Below are 22,459 nucleotides of genomic sequence, written 5' to 3' on the forward strand. Positions count from 1 at the left end.
CTCAGTCTAAGAATTAAACAAAAGATAAAATTAATGGATGCTATGCTTTTGAACTGTGGTGTTGGAGAAGACTCTTGAGAGTCCCTTGGACTGCAAGGAGATCAAACCAGTCACTCCTAAAGAAAATCAACCCTGAATATTCATTGGAAGGACTGATGCTGAAGCTGAAGCTTCAACACTTTGGTCACCTGATGTGAAGATTTGACTCTTTGGAAAAGACCCTGATGCTGGGAAAGACTGAAGGCCACCTAACAGTACCCCATCACGATGGTCACAGTGATGGGTTCAGGGATGGGCATGTGACCTCACGGACCCGCTGGAGCACTTCTGAGGACTTCTGCTGGAGTTACAGGCCAAGACATGCCCCCCTTTGATGGGATTACCAGCTGAGAATCATGCAGTGCCTAGCGCTGCAGGGCTATCTTTGGCATCTTTGCCACCAGATGGAGAAAGATGGCAAGAATAAAGCTACCTCAGGAAAAGCATAGCCAAAGGGAGAGAGTCCTGGGCCCCATGTCACTCCACAGTGACACGGGAACGCCTATGGAGCCCTTGGTTTGAGCTGAACCTGAGGTCTGGGGACTTCCTGGTTATATGAGCCAATTTTCCCCCTTCTGTAGTTTAAGTTAGTGAGAAGAGAACTTTTGCCACATTCAATACCTTTTCTTTTTCCATAAAAAATCTGGAATCACATGAAATAATAGGTCCTCTATTCAAAGTCTTGAGGAGAAACTATTCTTTTAACTGTCAGCTTAACCCTAGCATCCCAAATACATTCTCTGAAGTCATAAATGCCATGCAACGAGGCTGTATCACGGGTCAGAATTAGAATTAGCATAAGGCGATTTTCCTGAGAGATCTAATACACAGGGTCCATGGTGAACTGAAGCAGAGAAAACCAGGAATATAGAGACTGGGAACTGCTAAAGTATTAAAAAGATTTTGAACACATTTGGGAACTATTGGCTTAAGCAAATTGAATGGGTTTCATTATTGGGACTTCTCAAAGCCAGATACTTATTAATTATAATTTCATCTCTAAGCATCTCCCAGGTTATGTTTAACAGCTCGAACATGGATTCTTTACTTTTTGAAAAGGGTTCTGAGAATATGCCTTCAGAAACACCTGCCTATATGTATTTCTATAAACATAGCTTATTTGTCCTGATCATTTTGCTTGATCTCTCTCCTTTCCTTAGCAGCTAACCATTTTCATGATTTCAATGAAAACCTCCATGCTAACGATCACTGTGACTCTTGAGAGTTCGGCGTTTCAGTCCACTTGTTAATATCCAATTACTGACTGTCAGTGGAATATCTCAGCATTATCTCAAATACAGCATGTCTGAAATGTCTTAACCCTATCTCCTCTCCAACTTTCCTGATTCCTTCAATGACCTGCTGCTTGGCCGGACACCCACACTAGAAACATACAGGATTTTTCCAGCCTTTCGGCACTGACTCACACCTGGCCATCACCACAGCTTCACCGTTGCCCTGCTGCACTCAGGGTTCTTTCCCAGATGGCACATCACCACCAAGTCCACCTTTCTTACACAGCCTTCACTATTCCATGTACTTTCCCACGAGGATCTTCAGCAGCTCTCAGTCACAGGAGCCTAAAAATCTCACTGGGTTTCCACACAGCTTGGTTACCCCTATTTGGGTGACAATTTGCATAACTTCCCCCCAAACCCCATATGCTTAGGTTTTACAATATGCTGCAGATGTGCTTAACACAGACCAAGGGTTGCTGAGGCGAGCTTCCTTTCAACTGCTTTTAAAAACATCTTGTGTCAATAAGACCATGCTGAAACGAAAGCATACTCGATCTTCTGAAATCCCCCTTTCTGAGGATCCCAGACCTGGCTCGTATCCTCACCCCTGCTCTGGGGTACCCCCACCCATCCCCCGGTCTCCTTGGGATAGCCGGTATTGAACCCAGATTTGTGCTCTGGGCTTTGTGCTTGCATTGCATTGGCTGTGGTGTTTGTCCAGGGCTCCTGCGGTGTCTGTGTCCACGTCACTCCGGACTTGCGGGGATCCAAGCCTATGGCACAAGTCTTCCTCTCATTATGGAAACACAAGGTGCCTGTTTGTGCCTGTGGTCGTTTTGTCTAGATTGCCTGGAATGCCCTTCCCTCTCCTTTTCAACTATCCAAACACATAAATAGTAGGAAAGTTCAACTGAAGCCCCATCTGCTTTGCTTATGAATTTCATCCTCACAGGTGCCTCTCCTCTGAACTACTACAGCACAGGGTTTAAACCCCACAATTTAACACTGAACTACACTGGAAGGACAGATGCTGAAGCTGAAGCTCCAATACTCTGGCCACCTGATGTGAAGAACTGCCTCATTGGAAAAGACCCTGATGCAGGGAAAGACTGAAGGCAGGAGGAGAAGGATGGGATGGCAGCAAAGAAAGAGATGGTTGGATAGTGTCACTGACCCAATGGACATGAATCTGAGCAAATCCAGGAACAGTGAAGGACAGGGATGCCTGGTATGCTACAGTCCGTGGGGTGGCAAAGAGTCAGACACGACTTATCAACTGCAACAACACATTCTTTTGCACTGCTTGTTGCTGTTCCTTGACTATCAGTCTCACCTCCACAATTATATACTATAAACTTTCAGGGCATAAAAACCACGCTTCACATTTCAGTGTTCCCCCACCCTCCACAGGGCATATGCTGGTAGCTACAGAGTCGTGCTCCACAGGAACACTCAGGTGGGCTGATTGTCAAGCGCCTCAAATATCTCTTGCTGGTCCAGCCTGGCATGCTGCAGTCCATGGAATCACAAAGAGGTGGACATGACTTAGCAACTGAACAACAACTATTTCCTTAATTCAATACATGACAGCCTGCCAATGCCACAAAGAAACTCTCCAGCTTGGATCACCATCATCTTTCTAGGAAATTGTGGTTTGTTGACTTTCCTAAAGCTGGGCTAGAGTATAAACACTTATCATGTGAGAATCAACTAGAAATATGGGGGAGGGATGATAGACACAGAAGACCGGGGCTCGATTCCTGGGTCAGGAAAATCCTCTGCAGAAGGAAATGGCAAACCACTCTAGCATTCTTGCTGGGAAAATCCCATGGCTAGAGGAGCCTGGTGGGCTACGGTGCAGAGGGTTGCAAAGGGTTGGACACGACTGAGCACATGTGCCCAGCAAGTGAAATGATCACAGATTTAATATAACCTATCTGTCACAAAAGGACTGATGGAGTTTCTCTACTTTTCTCTGTGCTCCCTGACTTCTGCTTTTTTTTTTATGCTTTATCACAAACACTTTAAAATTTTATTAACTTTCTACTTTATATAAGTTTTGAAGATTACTTTCCATTTACAGTTAATACATAATATTGGCTATATTCCCCATTGTACAATACAACCTTGAGCCTGTCTTCTGCCCAATAGTTTGTACCTCCCACTCCTCCACCCCGATATAGACCCCCTGCCCAGTGGTAACCACTAGCTTGTTCTCTATATCTTATCACAAACACTTTTTAAAATGATACTGTGGCAGATAAACATTTGGGACTCTTGCTTTCCCACAATCACAGCAGTTCTGTTTTCACTGGTGATTGAGATCACCCTTCTCAAATTTGAGAGGCTTCAGTTTTCCTCTAAACACTCCACAGTGATTGAGCTACATCCTTGAGGATAAGCGTATTTATGTGTGGGTCCTGCCTATCAATGGCCCGTTTTAAAAACAGAGATGCGAGATTCCCCAGGGTTAATCATTAGTGCTGGAAAAGCAAAGGTTGATATCATTGCCAAGGCAGTTAGTTTAGTGGTGATGGTGGATACCCTGTTAGCCCACTCCTCTCCTCACTGAATCAGGACCACTGGAGCTGTGATTGTCTTTACCCCTCTCCCACCAGCAGGCTTGCCCCTTCGGAAACCAAGTTCAGATCCCTCTGCCTTGTTCACTTAAACAACATGGAAATTTTGCAACATTTTAACCTATTTTATTTCTTTATCAAAAGAAAGAGCATCAGGGATTTAAGAAATGGTATAAGAATCACTAGGAATTCTGTTTTCTATCATAAATATGAAGGAACAGCGACCTCCCTGGTGATCCAGGGGTTAAGACTTCCCTTCTAATGCAGGGCTTCCCTGATAGCTCAGTTGACCCTGGTCTGATCCCTGGGTCAGGAAGATCCCCTGGAGAAGGGAAAGGCTATCCACTCCAGTATTCTGGCCTGGAGAATTCCATGGACTGTATAGCCTGTGGGGTCACCAAGAGTTGGACATGACTGAGCAACTTTCACTTCACTTCCAATGCAGGGGCGTGGGTTTGATACCTGGTCACGGAGATAAGACCCCACATGCCTCAGGGCCAAAAAACCAAAACATAAAACAGAAACAATATTGTAATAAATTCAATAAAGACTTTAAAAATGATCCACATTAAAAAAAAACAAAACAACAACAACTTAAAAAAAAAGCAGCTCCAAAGATCCTTATTACTGCTGGTCACAGAGCTGTATAATATTGCTTGGTTCCTCAGAAATACTGACTTCCAGGGGAACCAACATGATCTGATGGGGTTATACGTAGACAAACACCTAAGTATTTCATTTTTAGGTGGAGCTTTTTTTGTAAATGGTACATATATTTAAAATTTTTGGTTTATAATGATTAATTGCTAGGATATAAAAATGATTAATTTTTGACTTTGCTAAACTCGCTTAGTTGAAAGACTTTATTTTGGGTGTTGTTTGGGGGGTTTTTTGGGTAGATTCTGTGGGATTTTCTAGATAGGCAATTTATCTACAAATAGTGACAGCTTTATTTCTTCCTTCCCAATGTATACTTCTACTTATTTTTCTTGCTGTTGCACTGGCTACGACTTCCAGTTTGACGCTGAACAGGAGTGACGGGTGTACAGTTGTGGTCGCCCCTGTCTTGTTCCCAATCTTAGAGGGAAAGCACTCAGTCTTTCACCATTAAGTATGGAGCCAGCTGTAGGGCTACAGATGCCGTTTACCAGGTTGAGGAAGTTCTCTTCTATTTCTGTTAATAATTTGCTGAGAGTGCCCACTTTGATGGCTTTGAGTCAGGACCAGGAGATTCTGAGGGGAAAGGGGAAACACAGCCAGTTCAACGGCAGTTCAGATTCTGGTCTGACTCAATCCATCTGCTATCACTTCTTTTTCAGGGACCTCAAACAGCTGCTGAATGTATCCTGCCCATATTTTATTGTTAAATTCAGTGAGAGACAGGGTAAGCATGTGCTTACTCCACCTTATTCAGACTCAGTACTCCTCTTGAGTCATTTTGATGTGAAATAAGGAAAACTAACCAGTTTACTCAGTTTTATTAAAAAAATATGTATTTTAAGAAGTGTCTAGAAAAAAAAAGTGTCTAGGATCCAGAGATGAGTTAAATTAAACCTCTGTTTCATGGCTGCTCTTATTCCTCTTATTTACCTGGTAAATTCCTACTTGTTATTGTCCTAAACCAATCTTAAACTTTTATCAAAGTAATAAATATAAACAGATTAATAACCAAACAGCACTACAAGATGTATAACAAAATCAGCAACCCTGACCTCTACCATCTTTACCCCCGATTCTCACTCCCCACAGGTAGCCAGCCACTTCAACTCTGCTCACCATGTCTCATGCTATTTACCTTTTTATTTTAAATAATCTTCTTACAGTCTCTTTAAAATTTCAGACGTTATCTATTTACTTCCTACTATGAAAGGTGAGGATTATTTCACCTATCTTACCTAGAACACACATCTCATGTTCCCTCCCCTTATCCTCCTAATAAACTTTGGTTAAATAAAATTGTTTATGCTCTTACTGTATACTTTATTATTACTATATATGTACAGTAATACATTACTATATGCAGGATGTATGTTATTACATATATTTTTAATTATAACAACACACACATATATACTATAACAGTTCAGTTGTTCAGTTCAGTCAGTTCAGTTGCTCAGTCTTGTCTGACTCTTTGCAACCCCATGGACTGCAGCACGCCAGGCCTCCCTGTCCATCACCAACTCCTGTAGCTCACTCAAACTCATGTCCATTGAGTCAGTGATGCCATCCAACCATCTCATCCTCTGTCATCCCCTTCTTCTTCTGCCTTCAATCTTTCCCAGCATCAGGGTCTTTTCCAGTGAGTCAGTTCTTGACATCAGGTGGCCAAAGTATTAGAGTTTCAGCTTCAGCATCAGTCCTTCCAATGAATATTCAGGACTGATTTTCTTTAGGATGGACTGGTTGGATCTCCTTGTAGTCCAAGGGACTCTCAAGAGTCTTCTCCAACACCACAGTGCAAAAGCATCAATTCTTTGGTGCTCAGCTTTCTTTACAGTCCAACTCTCACATCCATACCTGACTTCTGGAAAAACCATAGCTTTGACTAGATGGACCTTTATTGGCAAAGTAATGTCTCTGCATTTTAATATGCTGTCTAGGTTGGTCATAGTTTTTCTTCCAAGGAGCGTCTATTAATTTCATGTCTGCAGTCACCATTTGCAGTGATTTTGAAGCCCCCCAAAATAAAGTCAGCCACTGTTTCCCCATCTATTTGACGTGAAGTGATAGGGCCAGATTCCATGATCTTAGTTTTGTGAATATTGAGCTTTAAGCCAACTTTTTCACTCTCTTCTTTCACTTTCATCAAGAGGCTCTTTAGTTCTTCACTTTCTGCCAATAAGGGTGGTATCATCTGCATATCTGAGGTTATTGATGTTTCTCCCGGCAGTCTTAATTCCAGCTTGTGCTTCCTCCAGCCCAGTGTTTCTCATGATGTACTCTGCATATAAGTGAAATAAGCAGGGTGACAATATACAGCCTCAACGTACTCCTTTCCCCACTTGGAACCAGTCTGTTGTTCCATGTCCAGTTATAACTGTTGCTTCCTGACCTGCATACAGAGTTCTCAGGAGGCAGGTCAGGTGGTCTGGTATTCCCATTTCTTTAAGAATTTTCCACAGTTTGTTGTGATCCACACAGTCAAAGGCTTTGGCGTAGTCAATAAAGCAGATGTTTTTCTGGAACTCTCTTGATTTTTTGATGATCCAGTGGATGCTGGCAATTTGATCTCTGGTTCCTCTGCCTTTTCTAAATCCAGCTTGACCACCTGGAAGTTCACGGTTCATGTACTGTTGAAGTCTGGCCTGGAGAATTTTGAGCATTACTTTGCTAGCATGTGAGATGAGTGCAAATGTGCGGTAGTTTGTACATTCTTTGGCATTGCCTTTCTTTGGGATTGGAATGAAAACTGACCTTTTCCAGTCCTGTGGCCATTGCTGAATTTTCCAGATTTGCTGGCTTTCCAGATATTGAGTAGCAGCACTTTCACAGCATCATCTTTTAGGATTTGAAATAGCTCAACTGGAATTCCATCACTTCCACTAGCTTTGTTTGTAGTAATGCTTCCTAAGGCCCACTTGACTTCACATTCCAGGATGTCTGGCTCTAGGTGAATGATCACACTATCATGGTTATCTGGGTCATGAAGATCTTTTTTGTATAGTTCTTCTGAGTATTCTTGCCACCTCTTAATATCTTCTGCTTCTGTTAGGCCCATACCACTTCTGTCCTTTATTGATCCCATCTTTGCATGAAATGTTCCCTTGGTATCTCTAATTTTCTTGAGATCTCTAGTCTTTCCCATTCTATTGTTTTCCTCTATTTCTTTGCACTGATCACTAAGGAAGGCTTTCTTATCTCTCCTTGCTATTCTTTGGAACTCTGCATTCAAATGGCTATATCTTTCCTTTTCTCCTTTGCCTTTCACTTCTCTTCTTTTCTCAGCTATTTGCAAGGCCTCATTAGACAACCATTTTGCCTTTCTTTTTCTTGGGGATGGTCTTGATCACTATAACACACACACACACACACACACACACACACACACACACACACACACATATACGAATTTCCCAGGTGGCTCAAGTGGTAGAGAATCTGCCTACGCATGTAGACGTAAGAGACCAGTTCAATCCCTGAGTTGGGAAGATGCCCTGGAGGAGGAAATGGCAACTCACGCCAGTATTCTTGCCTAGAAAATCTCATGGACAGAGGAGCCTGGCAGGCTACAGTCCATGGGGTCACAAAGAGTAGGGTACAGCTTAGTGACTGAGCACACACACACACACAATAATGTGTATATACTATTACATACTATTATTCTATATGGCTTTCATTATCCCCACTAACAGGTGCTCTTTACTAATCATTATTTGTCTCTCACTAACTGTTCCCCAAATTCTCCAGCAGAGCTGTTAAATTCTCTCAACATTACCAGCTCCCCTTTCCCCCTTACAGCACCTGTTCTTTCTGGAAGCCTGTTTTCCCACTTTGCGTTGCGTGGTGTTTTCAGGTGCAGCTGTCATTCCAGAATATCCTTTCATGGTCATGCTGGGAATCACCTTTGCCTCTTCCGTGGCTAAGACCTCCCCACCCTTTCCTCCTCTCTCTTAATTTATTCCCTCCTCTTGTTGAGAGTACACCATGAAGGGTAAGGAATGAAAGTTTTTTGAGACTTGTATGTTTAAAAAATAAGTCTTTAGTCTACCCTTACATTTGATTAGCAACTTGGCTGGGTATAAAATTCTAGGTTGGAAATAATTTTCCCTTTAGTTTCCAATGCTGCTGAGGAGAAGCCTAATGCCATCAGGATTTATAGTAAATTTTATATAACCTGTTTCCCACTTCCCTCAGGTTAGAAGTTTTCAGCTTTGTCTCTTTACCCACAGGGTTCGAAAGTTTCAAGAGACTATGCTTTGGGGTGTGTGCATGAGTGTGTGTGTTTTCCACTTATTAAACTGAATATCTGTCCTTTAGTGAAATTTTCTTAAATTACTTTTTGGGTAATTTCCTGTTCTTTCATTTTCTGTTTCTGGAATTTGTATTAGTCTGATAAGATCTATCATCTCTCTTCTATTTTCAATTTCTTCATCATTTGCAAGAGTTCTCTAATGTCCAATCCTTTTATTGAATTTATTTCTGCTACCACTTTTAATTTCCAAGAATTCTTTCTTATTCTTTGAATATCTTAAAATTCTTTTAGTAGCTTAAAATAGCATCAAGTTTTTATTTTATAATATATTGTCTTATCTCTCTGAGAATACCAATTTTCACTTTGTGAAATGTTTTTCTGCTTTCTGTATAAGCTTTATTTCTCTGTTCACTTGTTTTGACTTCCATCTTTTGTACAAGAGGCTATCCATTAATAGTTAAGAATAAGGTATTAAAAAGTGCATTGATTTTTTTTGCAGAAAATCAGGGCTTGCCAACAAGTGGGTCTTCTTGTAAGGTTAGCAGGGAGAAATTTCCAAATGTCAGCATCAGAAAGGCTTTTCTCTAGAGTCATAGATGTAGAAAGAAAACAAACTATGGTTACAGGGGAAAGGGAATTGGATAAATTAGAGATTGGGACTGACATATACACAGAACTATATACAGAACATGTATCTAATAAGGACCTACTGGATAGCACAGAGAACTCTACTCAGTACTGCAATGGCCTATGTGGGGAAAGAATCTAACAAAGAGTGAATGTATTTAGATGTATCACTGGCTCACTCTGCTGCAGACCTGAAACTAACACAGCACTGTAAATCAACCATACTCCAATAAAACTGTTTTTAAAAAGTCCTATCCTCAATAGGAGACAAATAGCTTTCCTATGGATAAACAATGTACTAACTCTAATGTTATTTTGTATGTTAGTACATTTTTACTCATCTCCTTATAAACTTTATCTTAAAAATGATTGTTTCATCCTATAGACTGTATTTTTTTGTGTATATGGACTCAAAGTGATAAGAAAACCAATAAAAATATTTTCCTTACAAAAAAAAAGAAATAAAAATAAAAATAAATTTTTTAAAAAAAGGCTTTTCTCCTATGCATGTCAGTTTTCAGAATATTTTCCCAATCTCCTGCTTAAGGAGTATAAATATGGATGGCAGCTTCATGAGATCTAAATAGGGAAAGTAGACTCTCACTTTCTCCTTTTGTTGGCTATATGGTCTCACTCCTGTCTTTTTTTGACAATACTGGGTTGTTGTTGTGGCAAGCCAGCCTCTCTTGTTGCAGTGAGCAGACTCTCTAGTCGTGACACACAGGTTTAGTTGCCCCATGGCATGTGGGATATTAGTTCCCCATCGAGGGATTGGACCCACAACCCCTGAATTGGAAGGTGGATTCTTAACCACTGGACCACCAGGGAAGTCCTTCACTGCTGTCTTATACTACGCAAATCTCCATTGCAGCTCCTGTCTCCTGCAAGGGAGAGGAGAGCTGGCTGGCCAGGTGCATAAGATGGAGGAGAAAATCTGCATTTCTAAGTGGCCTCTACATGGGCTTTCGACTAACCTTCCAGTTTTCAGTGCTGCCCTGTACTCTGGTCTTCTTTGGAACACGGTGTCTTCAAGTCCTGACGCTTTATGGGCTTCCCAGAGTAAAGCTTGCATCTCTCCCTCTGGACGAAGGAGTTGTTCACTCAGTTGTTAACAAGTTGTTAACTCAGTCACCACCCCCTCGTGTATTTTTTAACCCTCTAAAGTATTGATGCATCTCCAATTCTCTTTGTCCTTGTGGTTTCATACCTTTTCCACCCTTTATTGTTCACTTACTGGGAGTTTGGCAAGACGCAAAACCAATCACCTGTGTTTGACTTGTCAGGACTCCCTTTCCCTCTCCTTAAAAACCAGAAGCAGGTATTATTTTACCTTAGAGCCCCTTCCAAGGATAGAGTTAAGTGCTCTCTGCTCCCCTCTGGTCCCTTACTCATGCTTCCATCACTTTCTTCCCCACTCTGCTCCACAGTTTATTTGGCTACAGCTCTACTTGACTGTAAGTTTCCTGCAGCTGTACCTGGCTCTCATTAATTTCTTTATCCTAGCAACTCTAGGAGCTCAAGAATGTCAATTAAACAAATAAATGAAAGAATGAGTGGAACTATTTAAAAGGAGAGGCTAGACGTGGTACTTGTGGCTTGACCTTGTAAGGAAACAAAATACAAAGAGAGACATTTTTAGAATGTTATAAGGAGATAGAAAAGAACACTGTACATAGACAAACTGGGAAAGACAGCTCCAAATTCGGCTTGCTCTTTACTGTTCTCGGACTCAAGCTAAAGATGATGTACATTTCACTGTGTGCTTTTGGTCCCGTCCTAATTTGTCTTTTGAATAAGGCTAAACACTAGTTGTCCTACCACTGATTTCCTGCTTTTCTTGCAGCTGACAAGTTTAGGCAGGCCATTTTTTTCCTATTCCCTTTTTGGGCCTGACAAAACTCTTCCTAAACAGGATTATAAACAAACCCCACTTTTGACAATAAGATAGATGATGAATTATGTAACTCATTGTGTCATGATGTAATATTAGGTGTCTGGGTAACACGGCTTCCTTTAAATTTGGCTTTGTTTCCACAGAAGCATTAGAGAATTCTGTAGACCAGTAATACTGATATTCTAAGTTTCTAATCTTTATTTGTTTACTGAGTACTTTGTGTCAAGTATAAATTGCATTTCATTCTTATAACAACTTTGCAACGTACAATCGTACTGTCTTTATATTATGGCTGGAAAGTGGGGATTAGAAAGGATAAGTAATTTGCCGAAGATCACTTAAAAAGTGGTACATGGATTTGAACCTGGGTTTGACCATTTAAAATTTTAGGCTCTTAAATAATAGGCTATACCACTTACGAAATGACAATTTTCTATATAAATATAAGAGCAAGGTTTTATTTCTACAGTCATTGTGATGTGTTGATTACACATAACTAAATATATAAAATGAGCTCAGAACCACAAAAATTCTAGAGTCTTTGTTCATCAACATATTCATTGCCTTTGATATCTCAACTTTTAACTGGTATATTACAGAACTGATTTTCTTTCCTTATATTTTATTTTATATTTTTTTCTTCACTTTCCTTATATTTTAAATAGATATTACTGAGATTACTTCTTTGCTGCTATTGTTTAGTCGCTGAGTCGTGTCTGACTCTTTTGCAACCCCGTCAACTGTAGCCCACCAGGCTGCTCTGTCCATGGAATTTCCCAGGCAAGAATACTGGAATGGCTTGCGATTTCCTTCTGCAAAGGATCTTCCTGACCCAGGGACTGAACCTGAGTCTCCTGTATTAGCAGATGGATTCTTTACCATCAGTCACCTGGGAAGACCAAGATTACTTCCTTTCTTGCTGATTTTATTCTCAGACAGTATGCACTGGAGATACAGCTCCATATAAAATAAGGATCTTAAATTAAAGAGGTTATGAGAGAAAGGAGTTGAAATATTTCTGTGATTTGAAAAGCAATTTCCTTAGGTTAAGCCTTTTCTAAAATATAAAAGCTAAATAATGTTCCTACTTTTAATATTACTTTAAAACTCTAATACCAATGATTTTCATAATTTATAGAGTTATCTTTTTGTTGGATATGCACAAAAATTTAATGAAAATTCATGGACTCTCTAAACTCATAAGTTTGTTGATTTGCTTGTCTTGGGAAGGTGGTTGCCGATTTAAGTTTAGCTCCATTTACCAGTTACTGACAAATTTGTGATCCAATGGAAGCACTACTTCTGGAGCAATACAAAAATCAACTGGCAAGTTCCTTTTGAAAAAGTTTATAAGAAAGGAGCCCCTTACGTACGAACCCATGAGTGTCATCCCATTTGAGTATAGACTTCTTCCCAACTCTTTGCTCAAACTGAATTCCCGATTCAAGAAGACCATTGCCAGTCTGTAACTGGCACAAGTGCAGGCTTCAACATTTCCCAGAGATGACATGACTCCATCTTACCTGTTTTCTCAGTAGTACCTCCTCCCCTTTTCTTTGCCTTTCTCTCTTCTTAGCTGCCTTTCCATTGTCTTATTTCTGAAGGACCCTGTGGTTAGCTAGCTGTCATAATTCTCCTTGGGGAGTTAGTTAAAGGCTTGATCAAGCCAGGGGCATACTGGAGCCAAACTGTACTAGTTTGCAAGAGATGCTTGCTAAATATTCATAGATTTTTGTGAGCAGACGGTTAACCTTTGGCAGCTTTAAACCAGTCATGGAGGAGTATTTACTCCCTGAAGACTGGCAAAACGATAAACTGCCCTCCCCATCCCCTATCGACCAGAGAGCTGGCCTATTGGCCCTTTCCTGGGTACTACTCTCCCCAGAGGACCTTGCACTTTCTAACGTGAGCAGAAATGCTGTTCAAAGTCTAGATTCAAAATGAATTTCTATGGCTGGGATTTCTCTAACAACAATAAACAAAGGAAAAATCATTATGGGCATTGCCTAACTGTTACCACATAGTCAAAGAGCTAGACCATCTTGATGAAAACAAGTTCTACTGATCCATGACCAGGAGATACAGTGAGGAATTATTTTTAAAAAAATTTTTTTAAAGAAGTATTGCTTTTCTGGGCCAAGGAAGATTCCCAAAGATACATGTATGTATAACAGTCCTATAAAATGTGTATCATTCTATAACAGTGAGCCACTGAATCAGACTATTTTCAGAATCAGTGACCAAAGTCAAGGGTGGACTATGCTGCTTAAAAAGAACAAAGAATTGCAAACCTCCACAGAAGAGCTGGAGGTAATGTAGCTGGCAGAGTGAAAAACTAAACTTACTAATAGAGTATCAGTTAAATAATCTTGTGGTTTCCAAAACCAAAAGTGGGCCTTAACATTCTTACCAAAATCTTAAAAAATCATAACTGTTGGACTTATAGTTAAAGCAAAACCCAGGCCTAGTTACAGCAAATGACATTTACTCTAAGCATATCTTCTTTAAAAGGTTAGAGGTGCTTAATATAAACTAGTTATCTTTCCTACATATTTTTGTCTATGCCACCATTTTCAAATATTTACTGTATCTATTATGTGCTACACACTCTCTTAACTATAAGGATCAATATGTTCCATCCCACACTGTTTCAGAGAGTCTATCAATTTTTAAAGTATATACTTAAGGAAGTATTATTCAAAGGTCTCAAAGATATTCTACTAGTAAAAATGAAGGATTTCGTTTCTGGTCAGTTTATTGTGCTTGCTTGTGTTTGCATGCTCAGTGTGTGATCCTCTGTCCATGGGACTTCCCAGGCAAGAATCCTGGAGTGGGTTGCCATTTCCTTCTCCAGGGGATCTTCCTGACCCCGGGATTGAACCTGTATCACCTGGCAGGTGGATTCTTTACCACTGTGCCACTTGGGATAGTTTATTGTAACTAGACAATAACATTTGAAAGTTGCAATCTTTTAGCCTTTGTGCTCCCACAAGAATAGTCACCAGGAGCTTTTTAGAGAAGATGATTTGCTTTCTGAGGAAAACTGTGGTGTAGTTTTAATAGCCTTCTTGGGAGGATCCGAATGTAACTAAATAAAAATATGGAAACTATGCTTTATAGAGAACACTTTATAAGCTAGTCAGAAAAATTTTGCTTATAAGTAACCTGTGCTTCTGAAAATATGGTCTAAAAGTAGTAAATACGGATTCCTAGTAACGGGCTCTTGAGCTACAGTTACAGTGACACTTTGAGTTTGTTGTTATGGTTGTTTACTATAATACAAACACATCGTACCATCAAAGCATGTAAAATTAGTGAACACATGGATATGCAGCTCAAAAGATACTTCCTTTCAAGCTACACTCACAAGAAAACTATCAATGAATGCATTAAACAAACACTGAAACTCAAAGCAACAATCACTTTAAAGCTAATACTTCAAGAAGGCTGAAATGTATCAAAGTCATAAAGTATATAATGGACAGAGTTGATCTAAAAGATAAACAGTTCTTCTGACACCAGGAAAAGGAATCAGGGAAAGACGGGGGTCAATAAGTGGTGAATGGCCTGGCAGGTTGTCTGCCTGACCTTCACTGTTGACCTAAAGGAGCATCTCATGACCAGTAAGAACCGCCTAAAACAGGTGTGTACAAACCTCCTTACTAGCAGATCTGCGGCTTCGTCAAACCCCTGGACTGTAAACCAGGGCTTTTAATTTCTATGATGGAAAGTAAGTCCATTCGGCCACTAGATGGAGATCAGGTTATTCTGCTGTTGACAGGGAAGCTGCCGGCAGTTGGTAAATGAGAAGCATGTTACTGAGAACCTAATTCTCTTTTCTCAGTACTTCTATGGAAGGTATTTTCCAAGCACGCAGATCAGGAGCAGACCTATGTCCAATAAAAGGTCCATAAAGAGCAACAGGCGGTGGTAGTGGTAAAGAACCTGCCTGCCAAGGCAGAAGACATAAGAGATGCAGCTTCGATCCCCTGGGTCAGGAAGATCCCCTGGAGGAGGGCATGGCAACCCACTCCAGTGTTCTTGCCTGGAGAATCCCATGGACAGACGATCCTCACAGGCTACAGTCCATTGGGTCGCAAAGAGACACGACTGAGGCACCTTAGCACGCAGCACAATGAGCAAGAGGCTGAAGGATCTATTAAGAAGGTAGTTGTAAAAGACACATTTTTGCTTAAGTATATATTTTTAGTATCAACAAAGTGTATCACGGAACATCGGAGATGGAAGGAGAACACTGGATAACATCTACTCTTATTTTCCAAATGGAACTATCATTCCATTCTGAATTATGTAACTTTATTACTGAATAAATCTTATTTCTATGATAGCTGAACTTTAAACTGGAGACATAATGTTACACATTTTCCAGAAAATGTATGGTCTATAGAAAGATCAGATACTGCCCTACATACTATAGCAGAGTATTTTTTATTATTTTTGAGATATTATATGCTGTACTTCTGTGCATTTCTAACTTAGGAACTGTATGTGAAATTGCTCAGTTGTGTCCGACTCTTTGCAATCGCATGGACTGTAGCCTACCAGGCTTCTCCGTCTGTGGAATTTTCCAGGCAAGAGTACTGGAGTGGGTTGCCATTTCCTTCTCCAGGAGATTTTCCTGACCCAGGGATTGAACCCAGGTCTCTCTGCAGGCAGATGCTTAACTGCTTAAGCCACCAGGGAAGCCCAGGAACTATATATATTCATTCAATAAATAGCCAGTTACATAAAGACCAATAAAAGATTGAGAGAGTTAAAAAGAATTCCATTCGTTATCAAAAAGCTTCAATTTCATGTATATGGGTATGAGGAGAAACAAGCATGTTATCTATCATGTACCAATCCCAGCTAAAGAGCTGGGAATACAGCGGTGCACAACAGCCAGAGGAAGTCACTGGGAAGAGAAGCGCTACAAGGTTAAAACACAAACGGGTTAATTTTTGCAGTGGTGGAGACTAGCTATCAAAATCATGAGTGACACTCCTTTTAAAACTTCTGTTGTGAAGGAAACTTAATTTAGACCACAAACCTTGGCCATGGGGAAAACTTGACCTTTGATCTCTGTAACACCTGAGAAATTGAAATAAAACCTAAGATAGTCAAACACAATAGGGCTTCCCTAGTGGCTCAGCTGGTAAAGAATCTGCCTGCAATGCGGGAGACCTGGGTTCCATCCCTGGGTTGGGAAGATCCGCTGGAGAAGGGAAAGGCTACCCACTCCAGTATTCTGGCCTGGAGAATTCCATGGACTGTATAGTCCATAGCATCACCAAGAGTCAGACCCAACTGAGTGACTTTCACTTTCGCTTTTCATCAGTTGCTGTAATGAAGAAAGGACCTTAATTCAGACAAAGAAGAAACTTAATCTTTAGAATAATAATAGAAGCAGAACCATAGTTAATTAATTTTCTAATAACTGTTATGGATAGCAACCAACATTCAGTCTGTTACTGTGATAGATCCATTGCACTTAATGACATGTTTATTTTAGAGTAATACATTTGTTTCAGCTTAATTGAATTAATATAGTCATACCCTTTCAAAAGAATTTGAGGTTGCTGGCCTATATTTGTTTATGATTTTCAAAATGCTCCTGTAAGCTAAAAAGATGTATTACTCATTCATGCATACACAATACATATATATTTCTTCTCTAAGGGAAATCATAAACATAACCACATAAAATAGCAATTAATAATTAGATGTCAATGGTAGTTTGTCGAAATCTCTTATCTTGTTATCGTCTATATCAATAACTGGTTCTTTACAGAGCAACAGAGTTGGCAGGAACCTACCTTTCTTTTTGCTGGATAAGAATGGAATATAAACAAAGAAGTTTTCCTCTGAAGGTTAAAATAAATAAATTATAGATAAAACAAATCCTTTCATGATACGGTTTAGTATTTATGGGTATGCAGCCTCCCACACTGTCCACATTAGTTGCAGACAGCAAGCAGATTACGTGGTGACTGAGCTTCTTCTGGAGGGGTGGGTTTTCTCCCTCTTTGCTGACCTTTCCCACATTTCCTTCTAGCGCAGGCTTGAGTCTACTTATTACGACTGCTAAACCTCCGTTCTCTGGAAATAAGGGAGCCGGTAAAAACACACCTCTATTGGATGCATAATTCTGTTTATCTTCTCTAGTCTAAAGGTTTTGGCCTTATAATAATGTGCTGCGCTTAGATGCTCAGGATTTCTGTTTCCTTGGTAGCATGGGGAGATGCTGACGACAATGGCAGAAGTGAGAACGGATACAAAGGTGGCGCTGGAAACTGATTAATGCTTAAGGTTAAAAAATAAAAGTTGGCGATTACATTTGCATGTTATGAGGTGAGGAGCCTATATATTTAAGCACTGACAGACAAACAAGGCACAATTTCACTTTTTCACCATGTCAAAGGACAGATTTGTCTTTTCCTGAGTCCCCAAATTATTTTAGCTGTTTTAGCAAACTACATTTGAGTCTCTGGGCCAGAAGCTTCTATGACTGTGGCATCTGCAGATAATTGATAACTTAATGTGCCCCCTTAAGTGGTAAGGTCAAGTCAAGTGGTACCTGCATGTGTCTGTCACCTTCTTCTCCAATCATGTTTCTCCATTCCATGAGTGACCGCTGCAGATGCTCAAGGCCCGTTTCCCAAAGCCGGACACGGCCTCCCATATCAACAGTGACAACGCCACCTTTGCCCCACTCAGCTAGCAGTGCGTCTGCGTCCGAGATAGTAGACAGCCACGTGGTATACGGTGACAGAGAGTCTGACCTGAAAAAGAAATCACAGTGTTCAACCAATCGAAGCCCAGGGAATGATGCCAATCAGCTTGCCTTACGTTAAACTTGCTGTGAAGAATTCTCATAATTACACAAGAACCTGCTCTACAGCATAAGGAGCTACATGCAACGTCTTATAATAACCTATGATGGAAAAGGGTCTGAAAAGGAATATGTATGTGTATAACATATACATGCATATATATACATATGAGTGAATCTGCTTACAACTGAAACTAATATAACATTGTAAATTAACTATACTTCAGTAAGAAACATAATGTTTAAAAACACATTAAAAGCACATTAAAAACTAAGGGACCAACAGATTCATCTGGAAGGAAAAAATACATAGTTATTTACTGGTTATTTACATATTCCTTTTAAAATTTTTATTTATGTTTTAGCCGCACTGGGTCTTCTCGCTTTGTGTAGGCTTTTTCTAGTTGCAGCAAGTAGGGGCTACTCTCTAGTTGAGGGACGTGGGCTTCTCACTGCGGTCGCTCCTCTGGTTGTGGAGCACACGCTCTTGAGTGTGTGAGCTTAGCTGCGCCTCGGCATGTGGGATCTTCCCGGACTGGGGATAGAACCCATGTGCCCTGCGGTTCTCAACCAGCGGACTACCAGGGAAGCCCAATTTATGTATCTTGCATTTGTAGATCCTGGATGACATTTGCATTCACTGTCAGGAAGAAAGGAACTCTAAACCAACTCCCACCTCAGACTCCTGCAGAGCTGACTCACTTCCCAGGGGTCTAAGGTCTACGCTGAAACTCGAGTCTTGTTTATGTGTTTTAGCTGCATTTATTTGACATTTTGCCTTTTCTCAGTTAGATGGTTATATGGATTATAATAAGAATTTATATATTTCCTATACGTTTCATGCTTATACATATTTCTAATATATACAGTCAATTCAAGGAATGCAACTTTTGCCTGTAAGAGTCAATTGCACACTTCCTTTATCTGAGTATGGTTCTCACTATACAAAAGAAATAGATTAGAAATTCTAATTACCATGATTAATTTTCTAAATATATCTGGTATTTTCTCTATAAAATAAATGGTCTAAAGAAATAGTCTGATCAGATAATTAAAACAATAAAGTATCAATGTAGATTTGCAGAAACTACAAAACCACTATATATTAGGTAAATTTTTATACTGAAGAAATCAAGACTACGTTAATCTTTTTATCAGTCTGCCTTAGTGGATACTGAACACAGAGTGACAAAGCCAGCTACTCTGAGATACGGAAATCTTAGAAAGTGTTTATCTAAAGAGAATAATAACAGTAGGATGGAACCAAGTGTTTCAGAGCTACAGGGTTGGCCAAAAAGTTTGTTCAGGTTTTTCCATTACATCTTATAAAAAACTCAAATGAACTTTTGGCCAACCCAATACTTCACAGTGCTAGAAGGACTTAAGGCAACTTTTGATATAATAGAGGATTCATCTCATGGTGCTCTCTCAAAAAATACTTGCCTTAGGAAAAAAAAAAACTAGGTACAGATGGTGAAGTAAAAGGCCATTCAAGAATAATGAAATTTAATCACTTATGATGTGAGTAAATCTGCCACAAATGCTCAAGATGCATGATTCTATTGAGCACGGCACCTACTGGTTCCATACTTAACTCTCCAGCATGAAAGTTTAAATTTACCAGAGCAATTTCTTCAATACACCAAAAAAATGCTGAAGAAATCACATATTTACTACAGCTTGCACACTACATCTAGAATCTCTTCTGTACCTTAAAAAAAAAATCACATTCCTCTTATCTATGATAACAAAGTCTTTAAGGAACACAGAGAATTACAGTAGAGTGAAGTCCAGATTTACACACACCCATATATTAGTGCTAAGTAGTATGGTTTTACAAATGCAACAAAAGTTTCAGGACTAACACTCAAATTGTACTGAGAGCAAAAGTGATATATTCTTTTTGGCCATACAGTTACATATAGTTTTACTGTTTTCTATTATTTGAAGTTAGCCATCAAATGGAAAATTCCTGCTATGTAACAGAATACTAAATTTAAGCAACCAGCAACAAAACTGAAACCCAGATGGGCTGTTCCCTTGGATTACATATACACCAAAAATGGCAGTAGTTAATCTTGAGAGAAACTCAGGATATACTGACAATGAACAGACTCTAAAACACTTGAAATAAGGCAAGTTCAAATCGAGATGTTCTGTAAATGTAAAATATATACTGGGTTTCAAAGACTCAGGAGAAAAAAGGAACGCAAAATATCATTAAAAATTTTATATCAAATATGTGTCAGAATAGTAATAGTTTATAATGGTAATAAAATACTATTAACGGTAATTTCACCGATTTCTTTGTGCACTCTTTTACTTTGGCCACTAAGAACATAAAATTACATATATGGCTCACATTCTATTTCTGTTGGACAGCACAGCACTAAGTGAATGAAGCATGGGGACCAGCTGGCACTAGCTGTATTTTTATATATATATAGCCGTTCTTCCAGGTATTATTTCTATGGTGGGCGTAACATATGGTTCATACAGAAAGTTAACAGGGAAAAACACTAAAATATAAAGCTAGGGCTGGGGAAGGAATGAAGAGGAATACTGAAAAAATAATTTTTGTGCTTTAGAAATGTAAAAAAAAAAGTTGTTCTTTGATTTTGTTACTTGAACTGATAGTATATTTTAATGAACACATAATGGAATAAGAAACTTCCCCAAATGACTAAAAGCCATTTTTCACGAAAGCGACACATTAAGATGCTCCAGAAAGACATTCTTGTATCCGTTAGAACAAGTAAATCTATTTCTTTGAAAAATGCTTTCATTATTCACGTTTCTTGCTGCTGCTGCTGCTAAGTCACTTCAGTCGTGTCCGACTCTGTGCGACCCCATAGACGGCAGCCCACCAGGCTCCCCCGGCCCTGGGATTCTCCAGGCAAGAACACTGGAGTGGGTTGCCATTGCCTTCTCCAGTGCATGAAAGTGAAAGGTGAAAGTGAAGTCGCTCAGTTGTGTCCTATTCTTAGCGACCCCATGGACTGCAGCCCACCAGGCTCCTCCGTCCATTGGATTTTCCAGGCAAGAGTACCAGAGTGGGTTGCCATTGCCTTCTCTGCACATTTCTTGAACCTGGCTAAATAAAGGGTCCTAAGAGATGAAAGGGTGTTTGTGCCTTCTTTTGTGTTGTTGTACTGAGCGATGTTCTTTGGAAGCACGGAAGGCGGCTGGGGGACAGACACGTGTCTCTGCCCTTGCTCTGAGAGTGGAAGGCTCCCCAGGCTCCTCTGCCCGGGACCCGGGTGAGGCTTTAACTATGTGTTCTGAGGCGTTGGCTGCTTGTGAGGCAGGACACGTGAGGAGTATGTGACATCAATCTACACAGAAGCAGGGGCACCGGGGCTGAGAAAAAGGGAGGGCAGGCGTGGATGCATCCAGGAAGGGGTGGGCGAGAGGTGGGGACATAGGTGTTTTTCAAGGAATAGATGGTGCATCATTGGTACTCTTTTTATATATTCCCTGACTCTAACTATTCTGAACGCTTTGCTTCCACTGCTGAACAGGAATAAACCACTGGCAATAAATCTATTCCAAATCTCTAGAATCCTTTGACTATTTTATGGTCTTCAGGACTAGATACACAGTTACATCTTTAAAAACAATATTAAACAAATGAGATTTAAATTCCTTTGACATCTTGAATACATTTACCTCAGAAAACTAATGTATGACGTTAATAAATATGAAAATTTTTTCAGTGATAAAAATGCTGTTTCAAAAAGTTTTATCATAAGCATAGATCAAAAAAAAAAAAAAAGAAATGAACACTTGAAGGCTGTTAAGACTTATACCTAGGTAACATTTGAACATTTTTCCAGTGTTCAAATAAAAATGGCAGAGCAGCAAGATAAAAACAAACTGTAACTATATATATACATGAAAGAAAGAAAAAGAGCTTGCTATTTAAGGAAGCAAAAAGCACACATTTATTCAAGGTACTTGGTAAGAATTCACTGTTTGTTGTTTTTTATCTGACATACAAGCTAAGAATGAAAGTGAAAATGGATTACTCAGGAATCGGGATGTATCGAAGTCTCTTGGACTGGAGATCAGTAACTTCTATATATCCAGCTGTCTGTGGAGGGGTAACATCTGCAAAGAAGTCAAGACACAAGCCGAGTGTTAAATTACTGCCTGATATAAAAACAGGACCCAAATAAAGCACAGATGCTGCTAAAAATGGAATGAAGTTATCACTCGCCTAGAACAGAACTCTGGGACCCACTTGATGAGGTCTGGGGCTAACCAATTCCAGTCTTGAGGTTAGACGCTCAGTCATGCTTTTGTTAGGAAAACAGAGATTGTCAGATAGATGCATGT

General features: G+C 39.9%; 1 protein-coding gene across 1 annotated transcript in view; it reads right to left on the minus strand.

Moving 5' to 3' along the window:
- Window positions 1-22,459, minus strand: part of VWA8 (von Willebrand factor A domain containing 8) — a 366,079-nt gene that overhangs the window by 97,101 nt on the left and 246,519 nt on the right. Inside the window, exons 36-37 of the mRNA XM_043892308.1 lie at window positions 22,150-22,231; window positions 17,867-18,071 (exon numbers count right to left, since the gene is read on the minus strand). Coding sequence (XP_043748243.1) covers window positions 17,867-18,071; window positions 22,150-22,231 — 287 coding nt within the window. The remainder of the gene's footprint in view (window positions 1-17,866; window positions 18,072-22,149; window positions 22,232-22,459) is intronic.

The sequence above is a fragment of the Cervus elaphus genome, chromosome 30, assembly GCF_910594005.1.
Source record: "Cervus elaphus chromosome 30, mCerEla1.1, whole genome shotgun sequence".
Taxonomy (NCBI): Eukaryota; Metazoa; Chordata; class Mammalia; order Artiodactyla; family Cervidae; genus Cervus; species Cervus elaphus.